At 44.4% G+C, this 27,847-nt stretch overlaps 1 protein-coding gene and 1 long non-coding RNA gene across 9 annotated transcripts in view; one reads left to right on the top strand and one right to left on the bottom strand.

The window, feature by feature from the left end:
- LOC148775445 (uncharacterized) overlaps window positions 1-27,847 on the bottom strand; it is a 143,347-nt gene that overhangs the window by 13,785 nt on the left and 101,715 nt on the right. Inside the window, exon 6 of one of the 2 annotated variants that reach the window (XR_016039180.1) lies at window positions 21,160-25,522. The exons of the other annotated variant lie outside the window; for it this stretch is intronic. This is a non-coding gene — a long non-coding RNA (uncharacterized LOC148775445). Of the gene's footprint in view, window positions 1-21,159; window positions 25,523-27,847 lie in introns of those variants that run through there. 2 annotated transcript variants of the gene reach the window in all.
- BEND7 (BEN domain containing 7) overlaps window positions 1-27,847 on the top strand; it is an 88,135-nt gene that overhangs the window by 10,215 nt on the left and 50,073 nt on the right. For all 7 annotated transcript variants that reach the window (XM_088844073.1, XM_055428761.2, XM_088844072.1 and 4 more), the window contains 2 exons: window positions 21,164-21,463; window positions 24,720-24,842. In XM_088844073.1, the coding sequence (XP_088700199.1) occupies window positions 21,164-21,463; window positions 24,720-24,842 (423 nt within the window). The remainder of the gene's footprint in view (window positions 1-21,163; window positions 21,464-24,719; window positions 24,843-27,847) is intronic.

Below are 27,847 nucleotides of genomic sequence, written 5' to 3' on the forward strand. Positions count from 1 at the left end.
GAATTGGAGTTTCAGCTTCAAAATCAATCCTACCAATGAACACCCAGGACTGATCTCCTTTAGGATGGACTGGTTGGTTATCCCATTAATTGTCCCCCAAAAGTATTATTATTCGCACTTTGAGGAATTTGAGTTTTTCACGGAGTAACTCAGTGACAGAACCAGGATCCAAACCAGGGGCTGTTGTCTCCAAAACTCTCTTACTCACATGGGAGGCTTGTTGAAATGAACTCCCAGGGGTACAAAGGTTGGAGGGGAACAGAGAAGCCAGGAGCAGGTGGAGGAGGTCCTGAGCACCTGTCCCATGTCCCACTTCCTCTGCTGGCCTCTGCAGAACGGTCAGGGTGCCCTCAGCATCGTGGAAAAGCCTCTGGTCCAGATGGTTTTGGAGAATTCCTACAGCACTGATGCTATGTCTGGTTCTACTGTGGGTCCAGAAATGGTTTCAAAAACAAGAGCAAGCAAAGTCCAATCTGAGAGCCTCTTGAGGAGCCTTAAGGACCGGTGGCTTCTTTGAACATAAGTGCTCATAAGTACCTGCGCTTCTGTGGCTGTGGGCGCAGGCTTAGTCGTCCTTGGAGAGGACTCACTTTATTGCCTGAATTTTAAGAGCTTTTGTTGCTAGGCTGTCTCATACTTCCACTAATCACTGAGTTAATACTACAACCCCTCCAGAAGGTAGGTGTCACGTCCCTTCGATGAATACAAATGGGAAGCTGACCTCAGAGATGACAGCGACTTTCCCAAGGTCACCCAGGAATTAGTAGCTGACCAGGCTTTAAAATCAGGTCCTTTGATATCTCATTCTGTCCTCTTTTCTCTGTGCCAGAGCTGCCTCCCCACCTCCGCCTTCTGCTCACAAAAGCTGATCTTAACATGTAATTCATCATCCTACCCCATGCTCAGAGACTTAACTGTCTTCTCATGGATTCTCGGGTCAAGTTGAAATCCCTTAACTTAGTGTTGAGTATCCAGTCTGCCCCTAATCTTCATCTCCATCTTCAACTTCGATGTAACTCACCTCCCTGGGCCCCACTGCCCCCCACCTCTGACCCCTAACAAAGTAGGATTTCAGGTGAGAAAGGGGGCCCCATTGCAGGTAGAAGGAACGGCGTGCCCAAAAGCTTGGTCGAGGGGAAGCCCGGGACCCACTTGGGAAGAAAGGGACTCAGGTTTGTTTATTGTCTGTTGTGGTCGGTGAAGCCTTGGTTTGAATCTCAGGTTAGCAGTTCAGCACACCTTGGACAGAATCGTGAGGGTTTATCTTCTATAATGAAATGCTGATGGAGATCCTAACTCCCTCATCCAGTGCCCCCACAGCACGCAACACATCCTTTGCAGTGAAACACATTTTCAAACTAGAAAACACTGCATTTGTTTTTGTCCCCTTTTTCTCTGAATTAGAGGGTATCTTTTCTTCCGGGCACCTCAGCAGTAAACAGGAATACCGCTCTCCTATAGCATTTACCGCAGACTGCCTGTAATAGTTCCTTGTTTTGTACGTGCCTTTACTGTGCTTCGTGTCACCCTGAACACATCCTACGCTGAACTATGGTTGTTTTTAACCCACCTCTCCTCCTGTACATGGGAGAATCACAGGGAAAGTGGGACCTGAACTCTTTTTTGAATCCTTTAGAGCAGGGGTCCCCAGCCTCCGGGCTGTGCCCTGGCACCTCCTGTTGGATCAGCGGTGGCATTAGATTACAAATAAAGTGCATAGTAAACTTAATGCCCTTGAATCATCCCAAATGCATACCTTGCCCCCGGCCATGGAAAAGTCATCTTCCATGGAAAAGGTCCCTGGTTCCAAGAAGGTTGGGGACTGCTGCTTTAGCCCACTTAGCACAGTGATTTGTTTGAATACAATAGGTATCCCACATGATGGGTCAAATCCATGTTATCTCCGTGCATGAGTATACTGGACACAGATACAGTTGTGTAGGACTCTGAAGATGTGCTTTAAAATACAGCACCATCCTGAGATTTTCGAGATGGTTAGTGAACCCACTCCAGTGCTCTTGCCTGGAACATCCCATGGATGGAGGAGCCTGGTGGGCTGCCATCTACGGGGTCGCACAGAGTCGGACACGACTAAAGCGACTTAGCAGCAGCAGCAGCAGTGAGCCAAAGACATGTCTCATTTAACCAAAGAAGCTTTGGTCGTATACTAAACTAGCATAGAAGTTGGGGGTTTCTGATGTTGATGGGTGAGAGACAACTTGAAACCGAATTTTTTATTTTTCAAATCTAGTAAAGACAAGAAAAGGAGAGGCACTCGCATAAGAAAGCAACAACATGTTGAAAACCCAAATTGAAAAATAACATATGTTTGCTGGCTCTATACTTCACCGTGATCTTGGCAGAACTTTACAAAGGGGCTGAAGATGGTCCTGCCCTGTTTGTAAGTCCATGTTTAGAACCAACTGTCTGGTTCTCGGGTTCCACTTGCAGCAGGTTTTCCTACCTGCATTTAAGAAAATCTATGCATCAGATGGCAACAGACCCTGGAACTGTCCCGTTTGGACTCCCCGTCCCTACCCACGATGTGTGTGTGTACACACACCTCTTTCTGTTCCTCCTAAAAGCTCAGGGTGGTTCAGTGACTGCCCTGTGAGTGAAACTTGTCGTGGGGTTCTAAGGGTTGGCTTTCCCCCCACCAATCCCCACCACATCACTAAAACAAATCTTCACAAGGGACAGACTCTAAGGAGGTGTCTTAACAGTTTAGGCTCTCTGGTTCCCATGGGAATATGGATTTTTTTTTCCTTTTGGAGGGAAAGAGTATGGTCATTCATAAGGGGAAAAAAGACTGGGGAACAGTGTGTTTCTCATCTCAAAGTTAAAAATAGACCTAGGACATTTACACAGCACCTCTGTTATTCTTAAAAGTATTGGAGAGAACACTACCTGCGAAGGAAGGTTACACAGTAGTAGCAGGACGCTTGCAAGGACCCATGGTAATTGATGCAGGGGCGCCTGGAGGGCCCTTGGAGGATCGCACTCTCCCCCGCCCCCGCCTGAACCTCCTATTGTCTCTGGCTCTAAGATCAGGACTCAGAAGACAGATTAAGACCCCAGAGGAACTGCCACCTCCTGCTTCAGGCTGATTCCTGACACTGCTCTTCTCACTTCCTATGCTTCAGCCACTCCAAATCACTTTCCGCTTCTGCAGCTGCCTTGCTTCCCCTCTTTACTGCCTGCACTGACCACCTCCTCTGCCTGCAACCCTGCACCTGCACCATGCTCCCTCTTCTGTGCTTGGCTATCTCTTATCCCTGAAGACTCCAAGTTGACGTTGCCTCTTCCAGGCAGTCTTCTTTGATTTTCCCCTCCCTCTCTTCCACAGCATTTACCAAAGTGAAGGCACTGCCATTAATTCTCTCTCTCTCTTCCTGTGTCCTCACTGCCCAGCACCATGCTGGGTACATTACAAACATCCAAGGATGCTCAGTGAATGAGCGAGGAGCTCCACTTCAAATTAAAAATAGTGAGATCAGCTACTCTGAAGCTTTATCATTCACCTCTTTTACCTCCAAGCACCCATCTTGGCTCCACAAGGTGAAAATCTGCGTGTCCATCTCAGGAGTTACCTGGACCTATCATGTCAGGAGTAAAATACCCAACGGAACAGTTACTTTTCTTTTTTTTTTTTTTAAATAATAATTTTTAAAGTAATTAATTTCATTTATTTTAAAATTTTTGATTGTGCTGGGTCTTCATTGCTGTGTGCATGCTTTCTCTGGTTGCAGAGAGCTGGGGCTGCTCTTTGTTGGGTTGGTGCATGGGCTTCCCTTGTTGTGGAGCTCCTGGCACGAGGGCTCGGTAGTTGTGATTCACAGGCACTAGGGCACTGACTCAGTAGTTGCTGTGCATAGGCTTGGCTGCTCTGAGGCATGTGGAATATTCCCGGACAGGGGATCGAACCTGTGTTCCGTGCATTGGCAGGTGGATTCATACCCACTGTACTACCAGGGAAGTCCACGGTTACTTTTCATTACACGTTTTTTTTCTTTCCTATTAAGTAAATAGCTGGCCCTCTTTTAAAGTTGAACTCAAGACTAGGATGCCCTTGTGTGTGTTCCTGTTCCTGCCCCCAGGGTCTTGCAGACTTAGATCCCACCGTGTGAAGGTATCCCTGAAATATTGCAGTACTATGGTGCTGGTCCCTGCCTGCCATCACCTTTACTTAACTGCCTTGTCTGTGAGATCTCTGTTGACCCCTCAAGTCTCAGCTTGAATTCCTGCAGGGGCAAGACTTTGAGCTTCCTGTTCCCAGGGCACAAACCTGGCGACAAGTCGACTCTGGGTTGCGAATTTTGGATAAATGAGTACCATGTTAAAACACGTTGAAATGTACTTTGCCTCTGGTTATCAGCTGATCCGAGTAGGACGGTTTGTTAAGCCGAGAGAGTTTTCTTGGGCAGGACTGTCTTACACGTTGAAGGAGGTTAGGATCGCACTCTCTGAATGTTGGCATCATAAATACACACGCAGGTCTAGAGCTTCCCACTCAGTCACTGTGACCATCAGCCTCCAGCACATGTGAGCCAGAGTGTGCTCCTTAGCATGCCAGGGTTGTGGGGTTCTTTAGCTTTTTAAAAAATTGTTTTTGGCCGTGCTGGGATTAGGTTCCTGTACACAGGTTTTCTCTAGCCGCGGAGAGCGGGGGCTGCTCTCTTCTTGCGGTGTATGGTCTCATTGCGGTGGCCTCTCTTGTTGTGCAGCCCGGGCTCTCATGTACATGGGCTTCAGTAGTTGCAGTGCATGGGCTTAGGTGCCCCGTAGCATGTAGAATCTTTCCGGACACAGGGATTGAACCTGTGTCCCCTGCATTGGCAGGCCAATTCTTAACCACTGGACCATCAGGGAAGTCCAGGTCCTTTAGCTTTGGGTGGGGAAAAAGCCTGGATCCACCCTTCCTTCACCATTTTCTCTCAGATGCTCTGTGAAGGGGGACAACAAAGACAGGCTGTGATGGACCGATTCAGCTGCGTGACCATTCCAAGCAGGGAGAGATCAAAGGGCGCATTCCACTCATGGTCAGGTTACTGAACCTCCTTTCCACACAACGGACAGCTTACTGCATGCACATCTGAGCATAGATTTTAAAACCATGAAGAAGTTTAGACAGGTTTTCTTTCAAGATTCCAGTCAGTATCCTGGTAAATAAGAATCCATAAAATTGTTTTCTTAGTATTGCAATTTTTTTCCCCCAGCATGTACAAATATATAGTGTGTTCTCTGAATTCCAAGGGTTTTACAATGTTTTCTGTTGTTTTTTTTTTTTTAACTTGGAAATCAAATTTTACATCTGAAAGGTTAATGGAGAAAACTAATTATGCTATCTGGTAACCAAATGTGTGATGGGACATTTGTCTCTGTAATTAACAGCAAGGAGCTTTTATAGTTTCATAAAATCGAATGCTACATCGAGTATTCCGTGAGCATTTGTTTGGATGAGGTGTCCAAAACAGAGATGTTTATGGACGATATAAAGTTGAACTGAGATGGAATGCAGGTGTCTGCTGTGCATCTCACAGAATTTCTCATTGTTGAAATGGAAGCCAGAAGATTAATAACTTGACTTTGTCATGATAAAATAAGTAATGTGTTCTTGGAACAGTGGTGCGGCACATAAGTTACTCGGTAATTCCAAGAATTTATTCTGTTCCAGGAATAATATCCTGAACAATTTATTTTTTACAGAAAAAGTTGATGCAACATAATAGCCTCCGAAGTTGCTTGTGTGGCTAATGGAATTATATCTCAAATGTGACTTTACGCCCACGTATAAGATGTAAAGAACCCCACAAAAATGCAAGGTTAAGGCACACCTTGAAACTAAGGAGTCAGGAGGTGCACGAGTAAAGGTTCTTGTGTGAACATTAACTCATTCTCCTCGCACATATATAATTTTTTCAATTACTAGCAAGACTTTAATGGGTACCTTAATAAGCGCTGTGTGAAATATAGCAGTGCCGTCGTTGCTGCAGGAGTGGGAGCTTGAGGTGTCCCTGTGAACTGTTTAACTCCTCCTGTAAGAGGCAGGGATGCGGACCCAGACCTAATCCATCTTCCTCTGATTTCCTTTGGTCATTTTGGGCAACTCAAGTCTTTGACGTAGACCATTTTTAAAGTCTGACGTAGACCATTTTTAAAGTCTTTATTCACTTTGTTGCAACATTGCTTCTGTTTCACGTTCTGGTTTTTTGGCTGCGAGGCATGTAGGATCTTAGCTCCCTGTCCAGGGATCGAACCATCACCCCCGCACCCCACCCCACCACCGCCTCCTGCATTGGAAAGTGAAGTCTTAACCACTGGTCCCCCAGGGAAGCCCCTATCTTGTTTGTTTGTTTTGGCGGGGGTGTGGGGGGGTGCGGATTTCTTGTCTGTCATCCTGGATGAACTGGGAAGAAGCAGAGAATGAGACATGTTCCCCTGGGGAGCTTTTTGTAGGAAGATACTGTCGACTGTAGGGCTTCCCTAATAGCTCAGGTAAAGAATCCACCTGCAATGCAGGAGACCCTGGTCCCATTCCTGGGTCAGGAAGATTCCCCTGGAGAAGGGATAGGCTACCCTCTCCAGTATTCTTGGGCTTCCCTGCTGGCTCAGCTGGTAAAGAATCCGCCTGCAATGTGGAAGACCTGGGTTCAATCTCTGGGTTGAGAAGATTCCCTGGAGGAGGGAAAGGCTACCCACTCCAGTATTCTGGCCTGGAGAATTCCACGGACATAGAGTCCATGGGATTGCAAAGAGTCAGACATGACAGAGCGACTTTCACTTTCAGGCGCCAAGTAGCCTCATCTGGCCAACCCCACGCACCCCATGGAAATGAGGAGAACTTCTGTCACAGATGTCGGTTTACACCTTGTACATCAGTGGTGTTTGGGGGTTGTTCCCCCCCAACCCCAGCTTTCCACAACAGTAGCTTCAGCGTATTTGATTCTAGAATTAACCATTCCTATACCCATTGGTAGGTCTTTATTGAGCAGCCATTGGTGCCAGGCTGGTAAATTTGACAGCCCATAGGTTATGATAGAAAGACAGACCAGGGGACCTCACCTGGGGGTGAAGGGAGGTGACCCTTGAGAAGAGGGCATTTAAGCAAAGAAGGATATAAAGAGTAAGTTAAGGTGGGGCTGAGGCTGTGAGACAGTAAGGAGGTGAGAGCCCGTCCTAGGAGCCAAAGATCCTCCTTAGAGTAATTCTTTTTTTATTTTATTAAAAAAAATTTTTTTTGGCCATGAAAATGGCATGTGGGATCTTAGTTCCCTGACCAGGGTTTGAGCCCACCACCCTCTGCACTGGAAGAACAGAGTCTTAACCACTGGACTGCCAGGGAAGTCCCTGAAGACCTTCCATAGAGCTGAAATGAGGAGCCCTCTGGCCATCCAGTATAGTCACTAGTAGGATTCAACTGTCCTGAAGTTAGGCCTGATTTTTTTAAAGCTATCCATGTGATTCTAATGTGTATCAGACCCAAGAGCCACCACCTAGAACAGGGGGAGACATGGCCAGAGCCAAGGCTGGAGAAGCCCCCAGTGCGAGAGCTGGGCCCCACCACCTCCCTCCGAGGCAGGTCACCTGACAAGGTCTGCATTTCCGAAAGATCACCCTGGCTTCAGCATGGACTGTGGTGGGGTGGAACAGTGCTGCAGACTTTTGGCCGTAGCCCCATCAAGTGATGATAAGAGAGGAGTGGAAGGACTCCCGAGTAATCTAGAAGTTACAATAAGCAGGACTCAGTGTTTAAGTGGCTGTGGGAGGGAAGAGATAGAAGATGAGGCCCCTTTTTCTGGCTTGGATAGCCAAGTTGGTGCTGTTTATCAAGGCTTGGTGATAGTCATCATAAAATACATTCTTGGACATAGTTTTAAGGTTGCTTTTGAAATGTCCAAGTGGAATTGTCCAATGGGCAATTGGATATATGGGTCTGGAGCCCTGAAGTGGGATCAGGGCCAAAGTCCTCACAGACAGATGGTCACTGGAGCCAGAAGAGAGGTGGAGGGGCGGGGTGGGGTGAATCCAGGATGTGTGTGGAGAGGGAGAGGCCCATGTGGGACAGGGTCCAAGAAAACTTCAGCATTTAAGGCAGTGGCCGTGACCTGTAAGTGGGTCATGAAGTCAGTTTAGCAGACTGTCACCCACACAAACTATCAGTACAATAATCATAAGAGAAATAGATTAGAAAATATCAGAGTGTCTTGCATGCAGGAAGGATAAATTCGTGAAACTTTGATCTTCTTGCTGTGAATCTCCATCCAGAAAGTCTGGAAGCTGCTGCTTACAGCTGCAGTTGCCTCATCCTGGCCTCGCTCAGGGAAGGCGGCCACTGCCAGTCTCCAGGTGCCTTCGGGCCCACAGTTATCAGTTTCTTGAGATTCATAGAAGAGAAAGATGCTGTGAACGTCATAGATTTCTTATCCTCATTAACATTATTTATACTGAAGATGTTGAAGAAGACTCTTGAGAGTCCCTTGGACTGCAAGGAGATCCAACCAGTCCATCCTAAAGGAAATCAGTCCTGGGTGTTCATTGGAAGGACTGATGCTGAAGCTAAAACTCCAGTATTTTGGCCACCTGATGCGAAGAGCTGACTCATTTGAAAAGACCCTGATGCTGGGAAAGATTGAAGGCAGGAGGAGAAGGGGAAGACAGAGGATGAGATGGTTAGATGTCATCACCAATTCAATGGACATGAGTTTGGGTAAACTCCAGGAGTTGGTGATAAACAGGGAGGCCTGGCATGCTGCAGTTCATGGGGTCACAAAGAGTTGGACATGACTGAGTGACTGAACTGAACTGAATACTGAAGATGAAACTGTACAACAGCATGTGTATTTTAAGTTGGAATATTTTTAAAATTTTAAATGTCCGAAGAAACAGTACCACCAGTACTTACTCTTGTTCATCCTAAATTGACCCACAATATGATATGTAAGTTAATATTTAAGTCAGTAGGGACAATGTGCATTTCTGTACTAGCGTTCTTTAAGAGTTTTCTGTGCAGCAGAGCAGAGGGTCAAGATTTCAGGTTATATGGAAACAGATTGTCTCTTCCCAGATAGTCAATTATGAACATTTTATTTCTGATTAAACGAGGGCAAGATTTTGTTTATGCTCCTCTCAGAAAATGAAAGCAGCTCTTGGTCTGCAGTCTTGTTATATTTTTTCTGTGTGTGTTGTCGGCCTTTGAAGACTTTTGCTTTATGTCTCAGAGAACCATAAGGACAAATAAATTCTCATCTTTTGTAGGGCTAACAGGACTCACGTGAGCCCTGTTTTGAATTTAAAGGACATGTCTGAGCTGCCTTCTTAGTTTGAAACCGTACAACTAAGTTGGACTCCATAGAGATAGTGTGGTCCAAAGATTTCATTGTTTCCACCGTGTATATTAAGATAAGTGGGTGGTTAAGGTGCTGAAGACTCCATGCATGCCTAGTGCAGGTCCCTACAGCTTCCTGGATGCAGTGCAGTGGGCTTCATGGATGGAGCCCTTCCTGCCGGCCAGCTGGTTAGTTCCCTGCCCATCCTGGTAGAACAGTGAGGCTCATGGACCTTGGAGCATGATGGGTCTCAAATGTCTAAACTCAAAGTCTCTGTTTTCTCCTGGGGAAGAGATATTCATCAACCTCTGAACCTCTTAGCTTGTGATCAGGATTAAGGGTAGGCCGTGTGCTTGCCCAAGGGCCCCATACATAGTAAGTTCAGTTCAGTTCAGTTCAGTCGCTCAGTCGTGTCTGACTCTCCGCGACCCCATGAATCACAGCACGCCAGGCCTCCCTGTCCATCACCAACTCCCGGAGTTCACTCAAACTCATGTCCACAGAGTTGGTGATGCCATCCAGCCATCTCATTCTCTGTCGTCCCCTTCTCCTCCCGCCCCCAACCTTTCCCTAGCATCAGAGTCTTTTCCAGTGAGTCAACTCGTCGCATGAGGTGGCCAAAGTATTGGAGTTTCAGCTTTAGCATCAGTCCTTCCAATGAACACCCAGGATTGATCTCCTTTAGAATGGACTGGTTGGATCTCCTTGCAGTCCAAGGGACTCTCAAGAGTCTTCTCCAGCACCACAGTTCAAAAGCATCAATTCTTCGGCGATCAGCTTTCTTCACAGTCCAGTGATCTATAAATGGTGACTCTAACCCTTTTCCTCCTAAGCACGTTCAAATTCCTTTAAAAAACACATAGCTTGGGACTTCCCTGGTGATCCGATGGTTAAGAATCTGCCTGGAAATGCAGGGGACGTGAATGAGATCCCTGGTCGGGGAACTAAGATCCCACATGCTATGGGGCAAATAAGCTCACATGCTGAAACTAGAGAAACCGTGTTCTGTACTAGAAAGTCTGTTCATCAGAACAAGGGCAGTCACATGGTGCAGCAAAGATCTGGCGAGCTGCAACTGAGACCAGACACAGCCAAAATAAATGTTAATTAAAAAAAACAACAACCACGGTTTGTAAGCTTCAAGAGAAAGTCATCTTAGGCCTGTATCCCTGGATTGCAAAGTGCACCCCAGGCAGCCCCCTCCTTCCTGACTTCCTTTTGGCCACCTACTTCCCACTCCTGCCCAGCTTCATCTTTCCTGGGAAACATCAAAGAAGATTTTTTTATGTCCAGAACTGTTTCCACCAGTTGCCTTATACCCAAGTTTACAATCCCACAGGGAAAAGAGTGTACATAATTCTTCCAAATTATTTTTTTTCTTACAAAGATTAATATATTCATTTCAAAATCATTTTTTACAGTTTTCATTTATAAAGTTGAAAACAAGATATAAAATTAAAAAAAAAAACCTGTCCCAGTCACCCTCTCCAGTGATAACCATAGAGTATGGGTAAAAAATACAGGCATGTGTGTTACAAAAAGGAGAATGGGGCTTTCCTTGGTGGCGCAGTGGATAAGAATCCACCTGCCAGCTCAGGGGACATAGGTTCGATAATCCCTGATCCAGGAGGATTCCACATTCTATGGAGCAGCTAAACCCATGCACCACAACTGCTGAGCCCTTGCTGTAGAGCCTGTGAGCTTCAGCTACTGAGCCCGTGAGCTGCAACTACTGAAGCCCGTGCGCCCTAGAGTCCATGTTCCACAGCTAAAGAAGCCACTGCAGTGAGAAACCCAAGCACCACAACTAGAGAGTAGCCCCCGCTCTCTGCAACTAGAGAAAGCCTGCACACAGTAACTAAGACCCAGCACGGCCAAAAATGAATGAAAGATAAACTAACCATTAAAAAAAGGAAAACAGAATTACCCTGTATAATGTTTTGTAATTATTTTTTGCTTAACCGAATCTCCATCTGTTCCACACAGGTTGAGTGCCTAGTTTAAGCCAGGCAGGCTCTGACTATCCAGTATTGAAGGAAATAATCATGGTCTCAGCCTTCATGGAGTTTATAGGATAATCCTGCACTTATTTCCAAATGACTGTAAAAAGGTCTGCTTCATCCTTTTCAGACATGTAAAGATACACTGTAATCTCAGTTTATAGATATGCCATAATTCACTTATCTAATACTCACTGATTGATGTCTGGGTGGTTTGCAATGTCTCACTAGTGAAAATGATGCTACCATGAATGTTCTTTTAAGTATGTCATAAATACTTGTCTAAATGTTTCTGTAGGATAAATGCCTATGGGTGGAATTGCCGAATTTCCCCGAAAAGGGCCCTAACCTGCAGCCTATGAGAGGGACCGTAACCCTACATCTTCATAAAAAATGGGCTTTTTGAATCTGTTTGTTGTAGTTTAGTCACTAAATCATGTCCAACTCTTGCAACCCCATGGACTGTAGCCTTCTAGGCTCCTCTGTCCATGGGGTTCCCCAGGCAAGGATACCAGAGTGGTTGCCATTTCCTTCTCCAGGGGATCTTCCCAACCCAGGGATCAAACTCAAGTCTCTTGCTTGGCAAGTGGATTTTTTACCATTACACCATCTGGGAAGCCCTATGAATCTATAGTCTTTGCCAAATTAATAGAGAATTTCACATTATGTAATTTCTGTTACATTAATCATTAGGGACATTAAGAGATTTGATCTCCTTATTTCCCTTGTGAATTGCATGTGCATGTCTTGTGCCCATTTTCCATTGTTAGTAGGTATGTGTCGTCATCCTTTTCACTGATTGGTAAGACCTCTCCTGTACAGTTGGGATCTGAACTCTTTGGTTTGATTATTCCTTAACATTATTCAAAGTGGTGGCTTCTGACCTACCCACTTAATGTGGCTGGAGTTACAGTCCATATCTGATGAAGGAACATTCGATTGGGAGGCCCTGCTGTATTTGTTATAAAATCAAGTTTTTCCTTGTTATAAGTATGTTTGGGGAAGAGAAAAGTAGATAAACTCTCTGAATTGGTTGGGTAGTTCTAGTGGTGTCATGTTGCTTTCTTCATTGATGTCCTGTCATTTTCAGGATAGCGTAAAAGCATCAAGGTCCCTGTGTTCTATGTTTTGCCCATTCAGTGATCATTCAGTCCAGCTAATCAGCTTGTCACCACGGCCTGCCTGGTTTTTCCTCTGCCTTCAGTGCTCTTCCCTCTTCTCTCCCTCAAAGCACCCACAGACTTGCTGACCACATGTTCTGCACCAACTCAAGTCTTCCTGTCTTCATGAAGTCAGCTGTAATCCTCACAAAGTGATCTCGTCCTGTCAATTCCCAAAACGCTTGTAATTTAGGCATCATCCAAGGCATTTATCCTGTGTTCTCTTGGTTTAATCTGTCCGATCATGCTATAAATGTATTCCTAGAGCACATAGCTGGGAACAGTCATAAGCAACAGCCCTTTGCCTTTTGTAATGATTCTGAGTTGGGGAACCATGGGGCCCTGGGTTGTACCATGCAGATAGGGATCTGCCCATTTCGGTGGTCTCAAAGCAGAGAATACTTGCATTTGTTTTTTTAGATAAAGCATGAAGCCATCAAAGAGAATTGTTCCTTCATCCCCTTTTAGGGCTTTGCCCCTAAACTTCTCATGGATGTTTTTTCTACTCTGTCTGTAGATGTTCTTTGAGGGACATACTTTTTAAAATTTATTTTTAATTTGAGGATAATTGTTTTATAATGTTGTGTTAGTTTCTGGTGTACAGTGAAGTCAGTCAGCCATATGTATACATATATCCCCTCCCTCCTGGACCTCTCTCCCACCGCACCCTGATCCCGCCCGTCTGGGTCATCAGAGCGCTGAGCTGAGCTCCCCGTGCTGTGCAGCGGCTTCCCACTAGCTGCCAGTGTTATACATGGTAGTGTGCATGTCAGTGCTCCTCTCTCAGTTCGTCCCACTGAGGGACACATTTGAGAAGCAGCATGACAGCCCATGTTGATTCACGTCCTGGTGTTTCTTTGCTCCCCTGGCCCTTCTTACCCATCTCAAGCCCTTCTTTCCCTTTCTGCTTTGCAGGCCTATTTTCCCAGCCTGGACCCGTGGCATTCTGTCTTGGGACCTGTCTTGGCACCACCTCCTCAGCCTCAGTTAAAAAGAGTTCCTGTCTCCCATGCTGGCTATGGGTGGCCCTGGCTGGGTGAGCTTGCCCAGTGTCAGGGGAGAGGCCCTGGGTCCTCAGAGTCCTTGTGTGTTCATCTGGGTTCCCAGCGAGGCTGTAAACTCCCAGAGGGGAGAGATGGTGTCTTATCTTTCTTGTCTTTTTCTTTCTTTGGTCCTACAGAAATCTCATATTTAGTAGTAGTACAGTAAATATTTATTAAATAGATGGATGAACCTGATGCTATCAAAACAGATTTGTAAGGAACCTCGTCTTTTCAATGAAAACACCTTCTATGCCTTGGGCTTCTTAATTATATTCCACCTAACACTTCAGTTGAATAGGAGGATCCCGCTGCACGTGGCAGCACGTGTGCAGGTTAACTCCCCCTGATCAACGCGTTTGATTCCACCAGTTCACCGATCCTGCAGCCGAGGTTTGCATCCTTCCTTCTCAGTGGCATTTAGACTACACAGTCTTCTCAACTGGACTCCAAGGACTGTTTTGGGAATACGGGTTCTGACACATTCTCTTCAGTTGATCTTGGCTTCTCTTTATTTGGGGGATTCCACTTCAGATTGCTTCGGAGCAAAGGGTTCACTTGGCAGCCATCACTCTGTTCTCTATGCTTTTCAGACCCTTCTTGCCATTAGCACCCCCCAGGCTTGCATGTTCCTGGTAAACATGGCTGCCACCCCCAGGGACGGCCAGTCCCAGGTCCTTGATAGTGTCTGCAAGTCAGCACAGGTTTGGGGCAATGATGCTACCCCGGGTCTTCTCATAGTGCAGAGTCCACTGCAGATGCCTGACTATTCCACTCACGTGTCGAGCATTGTGGTGGCGAGAGCTGCCGTGTGGTCTTGATGCTTCCTTTTTTCCTGCTCTTTTTCTCACTACTGTCATTTGACAGGTCGGAGTTCAGCCTTTTCTATATGGCTCCATGCCAGTCTGCTAGTGTTTGAGAAGGAGGTACTTGCACTATTCAGTATAAATTATGGTTATCTCAGTATTTCTCACTGATAAACTCAACTTTTTTCTGTTTAACTACCATTACCTGGAAAATGCAAGGAGTTTTTTTGTTTGTTTGTTTTTTGCAACGAGTTTTAAACCTTTTTGGGGGCTGCACTCTGTGGCTTTTGGAGTCCTAGTTCCTCAACCGGGGATTGAACCCTGGGCCCACAGCAGTGAAAGCTCCGAGGTGTAACCACTGGACCGCCAGGAAGTTCCCTTAAAAGGCCTTTTCCAAAAAGGATGTTCACAGTGGTATGCAGCCATCGCCACTGTTTCCAGCACTTCTTCAACATCCCAGACAGGAGGCATCCTTAATGCCACTCCTTCGGCATATCTTCTCAGAGGTTCCTCCACTGTTTCTAGAACTGGAGGGGCCAGCTCTTTAGACCATAACGTTGCCCAGCCTCCTGCCTAGAAGCTACAGTTTGAGGCCACTTTTTCCTATGGATAATTAACAGTGGTCGTGATAACCCGTCAAGTGTTTGAAGAGGAGTCACTCGGTAGCTATTTGTCTCTCAGAGAAACGACCCAACTTCTTTAACCTTTCCTTGATCCTTTCATCTTTTTTGTTGACTTTTGCATGATCTCAAGTTTCTCGACAGCCTCTTTAAAAGAGTGCAAAACTGGACGTGATGGGAGGTCCCTGGCGGCTGTGGTTAGAACTCTGTGCTTTCACTGCTGTGGCCCGTGTTCAATCCCTGGTCGGGGAACTAAGATACCCCAAGTTGTGTGGTTCGGCCAAAAACAAACAAAAAGGCTGGACATGATACCACAGTAAGATCCAAAGTATACTGGATGTAGTGGTGACTGTCCCTCAGTACTTTCAGTGTCCGTCAGTCCTTCTGTAGACATGGGTTAGGGAGTGGCACCCTGGGGATGGACCGGATGGTGGTCAGGGCACGTAAGGAGCTAGAGATGACACAGTTGTGACCACGGTGACTGCTGCCTGCCCCTGAGACTCAGAGTCCAGGAGGAGCAGGTGAACTCACTTGGCCAGCTTGGACACACATGAGCTCATAACTTTTAATGTTGAAATGAGGGTGCTGAGCTCTCTACATGTTAGATTAACAGGAAACCTAGTATCTCCATATAAGATGTCCTGCCACCCCCTGAGTTGTTTGTGAGCCCAAGGGGTTGTCTCGGTCCAAAGGGGCCAGGTACCACTGGTGGCAACAGTAGCTACTGCTGTCACCAGTGTTCCCACTTCATCACCATCAGCTTCTTGTACATTCCCAACTGCTTGCCAGCTATATAAATTTCCTTTGTCAGAACTAGCCTCAGGGTGGTGGTCCAGTGGCTAAGAATCGGTGCTCCCAATACAGGGGGCCTGGGTTCGATCCCTTGTCGGGGAACTAGATCCCACATGCCACAGTTAAAGATCCCAGATGCTTCTGCTAAGACTCAACACAGCCAAATAAATAATAAAATAATAAATATTATTTTAGCCTCATTGTATTCCCACTCCCCTGCAACCTTCTAATTCTCTGACCGATGTTAGATAGCATCCATTCAGTCACCCCAGCTAGAAACCTCAGATTTATCTTCAACTGATTCTCCTTCACGTCCTCACCCCCATCCCCACATCCAGTGAATCAACAAGTCTATTTGATGAACCTTCTTCAATGTCTCCCTCTCCATTCCCATCCCCCTCTCCTGACCCAGACTGTCACGGCCATTCACGAAGCCTTTAGCAATAACCTTCTAGCTGGTTTCCTCTCCCCACGCTACTTTCACCACAGTTTTGCCAGATTTGTTTTTTTAAGGGAAAGATCTGATTGTTTACTATCCTTATGTTAGAGAGTGAATTTGAAATTACCCAGAGCAGAGACTTCCATGGTGGTCCAGTGGCTAAGACTCCATGCTCCCAATGCAGGGGGCCCAGGTTCAATCCCTGGTCAGGGAACTAGATCCCATATACCTCAACCAAGAGTTCACATGCCATAACTAAAGATCCTGCCTGCCGCTGCTAAGATTTGGTACAGCCAGGTAAACAAATAAAAATATTGAAATAAATAACCCAGAGCAATAACCCAATATCTCCAGTACAAAATTATTCTTCCTTAACCTGGCACCTTAATGGGATGACCTCACTGTATGTGTTGACTTCATCACCTGCCACTTTTCTTTATGAACCTTAAACTCCTGGCACACAGACCGCTGTTCAGGAAGGAGAGGGGGAAGTGGTACAGCTGTGGCATCTACCCAGACAATGAGCTTCTGCCTGCAAGAGTGATGCCCAGGGGCCACCCTCCCCCGCCCCAAGGGAATGGGAGGTGAATAACTTTCACACAAAGGGCTTCAGGGAGGCAGGGTCCTCAGAGAAGGGCCAGCTTTTAGCTCTAGCAAGAAATCAGAGGTGTCTACAGATACAGGTAGTCTGCTAGCTGGAGTTCTGGGGGCACATAGTTAAAAGAGGTGCAGGTCAGCTGGCTGGGGACGATCAGGACCATTTTTCAGAATAACCAACCCATACAAAAGGATTTGAGTAAAAGATGTTGAAAGATTTGGAAGGGGAGTACCTTTCAATTTGAACAGGATGATCTTTATATCTCTGGGGCCCAGGAGATGCTTAATAAATTGTTACTGAATAATGTATTTCTGGTACTTTTTCACTCCATACTATTAATATTGGGTTGGCCAAAAGGTTCATTCAGATTTTTCTCTGTATATGGTTTGTTTATAACCTTAGAATCACATTTAATTCTACTAGACTTCATTCTGGTTGTGATACAATATTTCTTTCATTTACGTAAGGAAGGTGTATGAAATGACTGTTGCAGCTCAACACTAGTTAATTTTTGATGCAAAGATATGGTGACTATTTTAAGTCTTTGTGAAAAGAAGGCATATAGAAATGGGTATATAATGTTAATGTACATCATCTCACTCTATCTTTGGGCATTACTGCCTTTTTTCTTTCATTACCCCAAACCATGAATAATCGTGTTCTGTGTAATATGTTTTTCCCTCCTGACCAAGTCATCCTGTATGATGACTTCTGTGTTGCAAGACTCTCTGTTCTATATTATGCAAATTATTTACGTAAAGGAAAGTAATCTGTGTAAAAGAAAGTCTTGAAATTTAGCAAAGGGTAAAGTCCTGTAATTTTTTGTCAATCTTGTCCAAGGAGTCCAGTTACTAAACATACAAACCATTTTTCATTAAGGATTGTTTTACTATAATGCAGCCACACACCATGGATCCATGTTTGTAAGATTCCTGTTCGTTTTTTCTAAAAAGATCCAGCCCCTTGTGGTTAAACATGAAAAAAGGCATGGTTAGGTTTGGAAAGTGAACAGGTTTCGTTATGGAATTGTTGCTTCTTTTTTTTTTTGTTGTTTGTTTTTGTTTTTTGCCTGTATTGCACAGCTTGTGGGATCTTAGTTCTGCGACTAGAAATTGAAATATTCTTGGCAGTGAAAGTGCAGAGGCCTAACCACTGGGCAACCAGGGAATTCCCTGGAATCATGCTTCTTTAGAGCTTCTTTTTCCTGGCATTTATACGTGGAGAGGACATCAACTTATTAGAACTGGAAAGACAAAGAGGTCAACTAGTGCTTCAAATCTCAATATCTTAATTTATCCTACTTTTTTTTTTTTTTGAGTCAGAGAACTGGGCTTCACTGTAGCAATCAGAATAAGCCCACTCTTTCTGATAAGGACATACATGACTTTTAGAGCTGTTCGGTGCCCTGTGAACATCTTGGTAACGGGAAAAACCTACATCCCTCCTCGACTGCTTCCCCTGGGTTATGCCAAGCATAGTCTGGTTCAGAATTCATTTTTATGGTTCAGGAAGCTGAAGTCTGAGAATAGCAGGTGGCTCGTCTCGTATCAAGTAGCAAGTCAGTACAGTTGGGAAGTGAGTCCAGGTCTGGGGAGCCCCAGCCCTGGCCTGTCCCCTGACCCACCCCCCAGCATCTGTGGTCCAAGCCTGCAAGCTTCGCCCTCTCCATCCCAGTGTGTGCAGGCTGCTCAGCTTTCTCTGTCGTCCCCACTCCTGGTCCTCTGCTGCATCCCTCCTGAATATGTGAGGACTCAATTCCCTGTCTCTGCAGAGTGCATCATCCCCTCCCCCCACCCCCTGCCCTGTGCGCACACGCGTGTGTGTGTGTGTGTGTGTGTGTGTGTGTGTGTCAGAGACAGAGCGCAAGAGAGAGATGCGGTTCTAGGGCCTCCTCCCCAGGTGGTGTGGTCAGGGCTGCTCCTGACTTCTCTGGCTAAAAGGACAGCTCATCCTGCTGCCCTCTGGGGACCCAGCCTGTCACCTCTAAGAGGCTGCCCGGCAGCCAGCCCGTTTCCAGCCTTCCCCACGTCTTTCCACTTTCCTTGACTCCAGGAATTCCTACACTTTAGTTGTTTTCTGTCCTTTCAGCTGTCCCGCAGTTGGATAGACTGTGATCTCTCTTCTCAGAAAATCAGCCAGCTCTGCTACCTGCCTTCGCAACCCCCTGTTTTTCTTCCTCTTCAGTCCCAGGTCCTAATCTGTTGTCATGGTTTGCCTCTTGTTTTGATTTTGTAAGAAATGTTTCTAAGTGTCAGCCCACAGCCAGGATCTCCCTCTTTCTTCCACAATCCTGGTTGTCCTCTTGAAAGTATCAAGTGTGCAGAATTCACACTGTACTTTCAGTCTTGTAAATTTCAGAGCTGTAGGTTCTGGGACTGTGAAACTAAGCTCATGACAAAGCAACTTTGATCTTAGAAAGTTCCAGGATCCTCATGACCTTTTTTCCCTCCTTCTGAAGACAGCACTTTATCATAGGATTCAGTCACTGGAGCAGAAGTAGAACCTTTGAAAAGAGAGTGGCCCTTTGGCTGTGATGCGTCAGGGTTCATGTGGGGAGTAAGCTGGCACTAATCCAGGCTCCAGGCAGCGTGCCCGCCTCTGCCTGGCTTGGCTGGTGTGCTTCTTGCCAGGGCCCTGGGAGGGAGGGGAGTGGCAGCCACCAGCCAGTGTCAACCGAGATCAGCGCGCTACAGCCTGGATGCGTGTGTGATGTCCCTGGTCCAGAAGAAAAGCCCTGCAGGAAAGAAGCTCCTTCCTGCCCAAGCTGTGCTGTTAGTCACGCCGGGAAAGGGAGGGTTTGGATGCTGAAAGTAACAGCAGCCACATTGGCTTATAGACTTATCTTTCAGAATTCCTCTGGGACCTCTTCCAGACACACCCTGTTCCCCAGACATCCTGAGAAAGTTGTAAATGCTGGCTCCGCATTTCTTCAATTGTGCTCGGTCATTCATTCTCATAAAAACCTGGAACATGATTTATTGTTTCTGTATTGTCGTTTTCACAGTTGTTTGAAATGAAAAGGGTTTTATGACAAAGTAAAATATTTCTCTTCTCAAGCATATGCCAACGTAGAGCAGTATTGTAAATTTGGAAATCTGTGTTAATTCTGCATTTGTTCATGTTAGATATTAAAGACAATTAATACTTTTGTTACCATTTTAAAAATTGAAGATACTAACTTCACAGCATAAAAATAGAAAAGTTTCCTTACTTGCAGTTTTGCTACTGTTGTTGTTAAGTTTGCTAAGTCACGTCCAACTCTTTGTGACCCTGCAGACTTTTTCAGGCAAGAATAATGGAATGGGTTGCCATTTCCTTCTTCATTACATTCAGTAATGTATTTGTGTATTAATAAGCTAAATATCTAACTAGACAATGCACAATACCTACATTCATTGTGCAGTTACCAGTGTGATAGAGAAATCTGGCTAATATGATGCTGAGGGCATTACAACATAATTATATTAAATGTACTCAGGACTTCCCTGGTGGTCCGGTAGTTAAGACTCTGAGTTCCCAATGTAGGATGCGTGGGTTTGATCCCAGGTCAGGAACTAAGATCCCACATGCTGCACAGATGCGGCCAAAAATTAAAAATAAATAAATAAATGTGCTAGATTTATTTGTAGGAGCTATGTTTTTCCTAATAGATGCTTTCTGTGGGGCTTTTCCTTTCTTCATAGTTGAAATTTCAAGCATTTGGTAGAGTGACTGTATGAGTGTGTACCCTGGCATTAGACTTTTATTTTAAAACCCAGATTAGAGAAAAAAAAAGACAAGACTACTTCCCTTAACCTTTGTAAAGTTACTGGCTGATGACAATTTTAAGAAGATAGTATGTTTGCAATGGGCTTCCTTTGTGGCTCAGCAGTACAGAACCTAGCTGCCAGTTCAGGAGATGAGGGTTCAATCCTTGTGTCAGGAAGATCCCCTAGAGACAGGAATGGGAACCCACTCCAGTATTCTTGCCTGGAGAATTCCATGGGCAGAGGAGCCTGGTGGGCTACAGTCCATGAGGTCACAAAGAGTTGGACACGACTAAGAGGCTGAGCAAGCATGCACACATGTATGAAATAGCTCCTAATAGATCCTTTAATGATATTATTTATAGAAAATATTTTATATCTGTATAATTTCAGAGTCATCTTTAATATTTATTAAGTACCCTCGGTGCAATACAGATACCTTGGTTCAAAAAAAAAAAATAATAATCCTCTGAGGAAAGAAGATTCTTAAAAGAGAAGCTTGCATCTGGAGTCAGTAATCCTCCCCCAGTTCCAAAGAAGGAAGGGGGGGTGTCTCGTTTTGTTTTTTTTTTCTGGTAGTGGATTATTTTTTCTTTCACTAATTTACAGTGCTATCTCTGGCCCTGTTTCCATTAGGAGATGAAAGCATGGAAATTAAAAAACAAATTACAGGAATGAGAAGATTACTGAATGACAGCGCTGGGAGGATATATCAGCGTGTGGGCAAGGAGGGGGAGAAACTTAAAGAGGAACCCCAGGATTTGGATGCAATTTGGCCTCAGCGTTTGAACTCTGCAGAGGTCCCCCCGAGCCTCCACCCATCTTCCCGGGGCACGTGGAACGAGCTGCCACCCCAGAGCGGGCAGTTCTCAGGGCAGTATGGCACCCGCTCCAGAACCTTCCAGAGCCAGCCCCACACTGCTGGGAGCTCCAATGGTATGGCCCTCATCAAACACTCACAGTCATCCCAATATGTTTTCTGTCTATAAACATTCAGTATGTTCTTTGAGTTCTATATAGTAAACCCTCCTTTAATCACATACCTTAATTTATTTTAAAAGACAGGAAAGACATAAAGGAAAAAGAGTATAAAAAAAAATCTAGACTTGAGATGCAGGAAAAACTGGGGGTTCTCTATTAGAAGGGATAGTTTCTTGATAGACACTTTAGCTCTTTAAGAAGTCAAAGCCATCATTGGCTGAGATACGGATATTATTGTCACAAACAACTGAACATTAGGGCAGAAAGAGCTCCACTGTGTCCTTAAAAGAACCTTCCTGGTCACATGGTGTATTATTAACACATCCCCTTGCTAAGTCCTGGGCTTTCTTCATTACAGGACGAGTCACTTAAAGGGAAGACTGATGACCCCGCCAGTCAAGTAACACCTTGACTTTAACCTCCCATTCAAGCTACTGACCCAAATGATCCATATTTTATAACTTACTTCATTCAGGTTGACGGAGAAGGCAATGGCAAGCCACTCTAGTACTCTTGCCTAGAAACTCCCATGGATGGAGGAGCCTGGTAGGCTGCAGTCCATGGGGTCGCTAAGGGTCGGACACGACTGAGCTACTTCACTTTCACTTTTCACTTTCACACATTGGAGAAGGAAATGGCAGCCCGCTCCAGTGTTCTTGCCTGGAGAATCCCAGGGACGGCGGAGCCTGGTGGGCTTCTGTCTATGGGGTCACACAGAGTCAGACACGACTTAAGTGACTTAGCAGCAGCAGCAGCAGCATTCAGGTTGAAAATTATTCCTTTAAAGTAAAATTTCCTTAATTTAAATTCCTAATGGGTTTTTAAAATTAATTGGAGTATAGGTGATTTATAGTGTTGTGTTAGTTTCAGGTGTGCAGCAAAGTGAATCAGCCATACACTTAAATATATGTACGCTTTGTTAGATTCTTTTCCCATGTAGGTCACCATAGAGCATTGAGTAGAGTTCCCTGTGCTACCCAGTAGGTTCTTATTAGTTATCTATTTTAAATTCCTAATTGTTAAGGGAAAAAAAACTCAAATGGCAAATTTTTTTTCCCAAAGCATAAGGAAAAACTTGATTTCTCCATTCATGTTAATTTTCCCTCCAGTAACACTGTTATTCGTGTTATAAATTACATACAGATGTGCAGATCTGTAGTTTAAGGGAATGAGAAGAAAGGAAGAACACATTTCTAGTTTCTTTAAAAAGTTAAGGATTTTCCCCCCTATTCATCATCCTTCAAGAAAAAGACAATTATTGTGATTTTTTTTTTTAAGCAGTTTGTGATAACCAGTTCAAAGGTATGAGAAGCCACTGCTGAAGAGACAGGGAGGGACCCCAAGCGATGTATGGGTGTCTTCTGTCTCGTAATATTACATAAGCCAATATCAGATCCTCACGCTGGCGTGCTTCCAGGTTAGAAAGAGATGGCTCTTTAAAGAGTCCTCCATAAAAATAAAAAGGCAGTTCTCTTTAAAATTAGAAAATGATTTATAACAAGCTGAAAAGGATTGGTTTTGTCCTCTAAAATGATACGGACTTGGAATAGTGGCTAGGAATATTCACAAAGTCCTCCTAACTCTACTGCCATGGGAGAAATGACTGGAGAAATAAAATGGCCTCAGGTATCTATGAAGCTAATAAGCACCCCCATCAGGAAGTATTGGGTGAATAGTGTTCTATTTTCCAGGCCCCAACAAGGATGATGGTTTTACTTAAAATATTAGTAATGGTCAGAGTTACAAACCTAAATTCCCCCATATTTGTTTTAAAATACTTCTGTGTTAATGGCATACTTTCGATTGGAATACATTTGGTATCTCATTGGAGTTTTAATTTAATCATTTGTAGTTTTAAAGTTGTTACATCTCATTTTTCTACAACTCTGAATGTAAATAATTGTGTTGCTCCACACATTAAGTATACCATGGTTTTTCTGTGGTGAAACTTTCAATAATTAATATTCGCAAAGAATGCATATTGCAGGATGCAAATTACATTTAATATATAGTAAAGAGTATAACTGGACCAAGACCTTAGAACTTCCCTCTTCCACCTATGAAAAAACCCAAGTGAGAGCAGTCTCTTATCCTGATCCCCTTTAAGAGTACTTGAATACTGAGGCCAGGGGTACTGTACTGAAAGCATGTTTTTCCAAATGTCCCATTTTATTCCAGCGATAACAGGAAGATATTTGTTTACATGTAAGGGAAACAGAGTAGGACAATTTTATGACGTATTAAACAGTGAAAAGGGCTTCCCTGATAGCTCAGTTGGTAAAGAATCTGCCTGCAATGCAGGAGACCCCGTTTTGATTCCTGGGTCGGTAAGATCCACTGGAAAAGGGATACGCTACCCACTTCAGTATTCTTGAGCTTCCCTTGTGGCTCAGCTGGTAAAGAATCCACCTGCAATGCAGGAGACCTGGGTTCAATTCCTGGGTTGCGAAGACCCCCTGGAGAAGGGAAAGGCTACCCACTCCAGTATTCTGGCCTGGAGAATTCCATGGACTGTATAGTTCATGGGGTCGCAAAGAGTTGGACACAACTGAGCGACTTTCACTTTCAAACAGTGAAAATGAGACTAAAATGAAACTGAAGAACTGGGAATGGACGATGTAGAAGGGCACTCTTTAATGAAGCTGGAGAAAAGCCAACACACCAGCAGCCTCTGACCCGTTAAGTTCACATGGACCCTCCCAGACCCTGCTGCCCCCGCTTTCCCCCACCCAGACACACCACACCCAGCACAAAAGCAATGTATTGAAGGTTCTTAATTTTTGGAATCACATGGTTAATGCTAAAACTATGTTTTAAATAGTTAGATACATTTAACTCTTAGTATGAACTCCCAGGACATGTGCAGCTACCCAGTTTGTTTGGTTTTAGATAAAGGCTATTCACAGAGCTAGTTTTTTTGTGCAAAATAGCACAAGTGTGTTCTTAGTAAATGTTTTCTGTATCGTTATCTGAGATGAACTGGGGTGACTGTGGCGGGGGGGGCCACTGTGGCAGCAAACTGTGTGTGTCCATTCACACAGGCTCCGCCACCCTGTGACACAACACACACCTGACAGTATAGAAATCTGGACAGTTAGCTAAAGTCAGACCCCAACATTCAGGCTGTGAAAATCACCGGGTACCTTTTTTATTTTCCTCTTTATAATCTTGCTGTTGCTTGGCGGCCTTCATTTTCTCTTTTCGTGCTCAGGAGAACTTCCAGCGGTGAATTCATCAACTGGATCCAACTGCTGCACTTGTAACTGCCAGTCGACGTTGCAGGCCATCCTCCACGAACTCAAGACCATGCGGAAACTGATGCAGATTCAGGCAGGTACGCAGATCCAGCCTCAGAGGGAGGGTCTTCAGTGGGGATGTTCATTGTGCTTTGATTACGCTGTGCCCCACCAGCAAGGTTTCCTTTTATATATATATAATTTTATGGAAGTATAGTTGATGGGGTACTTCTTCAAGCATCCATTTTTCTCTGCTTTTACCAGAACCCACCTTCCTGTTAGTCAGTCTCACAAATGCTTTCTGGCTGATACTGCTCAGTCCTTCTGCACTTGTGCTCCGGGTACTTCACAGATGTCAGCTAATTAAACTTTGAAACAATTACACCCGAAGGTGGGCAGAGCCCTTCGGCTCATCTCCATGACAAGGAGGTTCATGGTAGGGAAGGAGGTGAGAATGGCTCATCTTCCCTGCTGAGGGGCTCGCTTTGGGGGGCTGTGTGCATCTTACAACCCTCTGCACGAGCCCACCCTGCCTCCCACACTGGGCTCCCTGTGACAGGTGAGGAGCCAAGCAGCTCCGTACATGCAGAGGAGCCCTTAGGAAGCCTGGGCTCTGCTGGTAAAGATTCCAGAGTATCAGCTGACAAGAAATGTTGGCCCTCGGGCTCTGCTTGTGGCTTTTCTCCCTAACATTCAGGTCAGAGAGGCTCAGAGACACCTCCGCTTTTGTCTTTTTATTTACACGATGCTTTTTTTGTTGTTGTTGTTGTTCTTGCTCCTGTTAGACAAGTTGAGAAACAGAAGAGCAGTGAACTTGCATTTTAGGGTCAGAGTCCCAGTTTCTCCTGTCTTAGCTTGGGTGACTTCTCTGAACCTCAGATTTCTCATCTGTAACTAGAGTATTAATATCTAACTCACAGGGTTGTTTTGAAAATAGAAGAAATAGTAAATGCAACTGAACTCGGTAAAGCATGATCTGAGCCTCAGCTATTTTGTGAGTGTTGTTAGGAAGACCTGGAGCATTTCTTAGAAGTCTGGAAGCCTAGGTACTTATTATAGTGGCTGTGATTTCTAGTCTCCAAAATTAGGGGAGAAAAAGCTTTTTTGTCATGGGGAGCCTCACATGCTGCAGTCCATGGGGTCCCAAACGGTCAGACACGACTTAGTGACTGAACAACAACAACAGAAAATAATAAATCATTTCATTAAGCCTTCCACTTCATCAGGGAAAACTACTCCTTAAGCTGGAAAATGGCCCAGTCATATATAACTAACTTCCCCTCTTTCCACTGTAAAGGTATTCAGACAGCTCAGAAATCGTCCTTGTTGCCGTTTAGTTAATTCTAGTAAAATTGTAATATTCAGTGATGTGGTTTGATACTTAAAAAACTTAATACTTAAACATATCATTCACCCAAGATCACACGCAAGTAAAATGAGCAAAAGCCTGTCTGAGAAGCAACATCTAATTTTATGCACTAAATTTAGTCTTATCCCAAGGGAAAAAATAAAAGCATTTTGGTCAGGCCAGTAAGCATTTAACTCACCTGTTTCACAAGGATAATCTTGTGAAATAATATTAACCCAGCAGAGGCTAACATCTCCTAAATAAGAAGCTCAGAAAGAAAGGTTACTTCATTCTGTACAGATTTCTTTCCTCAGAGGAAGAATTTGTTAGCACTTAAGAAAATATGCGTATGAAATGGTAATGATTTATTTTGTTCCTTAAGCTCCTTACTCCCAAAATGGCAAACTACAAATTGCAACCATTTAAATCCTTGACTGAAGCCTTTTGAGAATCTATTAAGTAAATGCCACTGTGTCACCCTGTTTTCTTTTACGAACCTTTGCAGATTAGGGCAGTAAACGACCCCAGAGCTGTCAGGGATCCCAGAGGATAAACTGAATAAATTAGTCTCCTTTAATTTTGTTAAACTGAAGAATCTGTGTTGAGTGAGTAGTTTGACTTAAGGTTTATTACCTATAAAATGTAGATTTACCTTTACTTCAGGGAGAAAGCAAGGAATAAGATCAAGCGATAAGATCTGATTCGAAAGAACACAGCTCTGTCTAGACTTGCAGAAGGAGAAGAAAACCTCAGACCCTGTGTTCTTTAAACTCAAAACATTTTGCTTTTAATTTTGGAAAGTGAGGCTTGGTGAGGCTGGAGTCCTAGGTCATTGATAAATGCTTCAGTTGTCTCACTTTCCAAATGGAGACCTAGCCTCAGCTGAAAATTCAGATCTAACAGAGAAAAGTTCCAGTCCGGCTTATATACTGGGGATCACTGGAGGAGCTTTTAAAAAAATCCGGATACCCAGGCATCTCCCTGGGAAATTCAAATTCCAATTAGTCTGGATTGAGGCTGAGGCACTGGCTTTTTTTTTTTTTTTTTCTTTTTTTTTTTAAGGTGAATCCACTGAGACTAATGTGTAGCTCAGGTTGAGAACCAGTGAGCTAGACTACTTACTGCATGGGTGATTTAAAAAACTTTTCAGTGCTCTTTTGCAGTGCAAAAAGTATGTTTCTAATACTTATTTATAAATTTCTGTCCAGCCTAGAGATGCAGATATCAAGTTCAGAGTACAAATATTCCCCATTTACAACCTGATAAGAAATGATCCATATTATGTGCATGTCAAGATCTTTAGGCTTTCATCTGGCTTATTTTTAGAGCTGTATTTCTGTGAAAAAGCAGCTGTGGTCATATTTTTAAAAACTGTATTAACACATGAAGATTTAAGTAATAATGTCATATTTCCCTACTAAACTTTACATCAGAGTATTTTTAAATGGTTAACAAACACTACGTCTTGAAGGGCACCTCTGAGAACCGTAATTACCATCCTTGATTCCCTTAAGTATATATTCAACATCAGCACTTAGCTCTCAGCGCATCTCGTCTTTGGAACTCAGACCATTCCTGGACCTTACTGATTTGTTCTTCTTGTGCTGAACCATATTTTTCCTATTTTTCAGCCACATAAAACTGGGTTATGGAGAAACAGCCTGGTCAGAACCCAGAGGCACAGTGTGTGGAGATGACTGATGTGTGGACAGTATTGGTTTGTGAGGCAGGAGTAACTGGACCTGAAATTGACCA

This window comes from Moschus berezovskii, chromosome 15 (genome assembly GCF_049115385.1).
Source record: "Moschus berezovskii isolate FMDL1 chromosome 15, NW_MosBer_1.0, whole genome shotgun sequence".
Lineage (NCBI taxonomy): Eukaryota > Metazoa > Chordata > Mammalia > Artiodactyla > Moschidae > Moschus > Moschus berezovskii.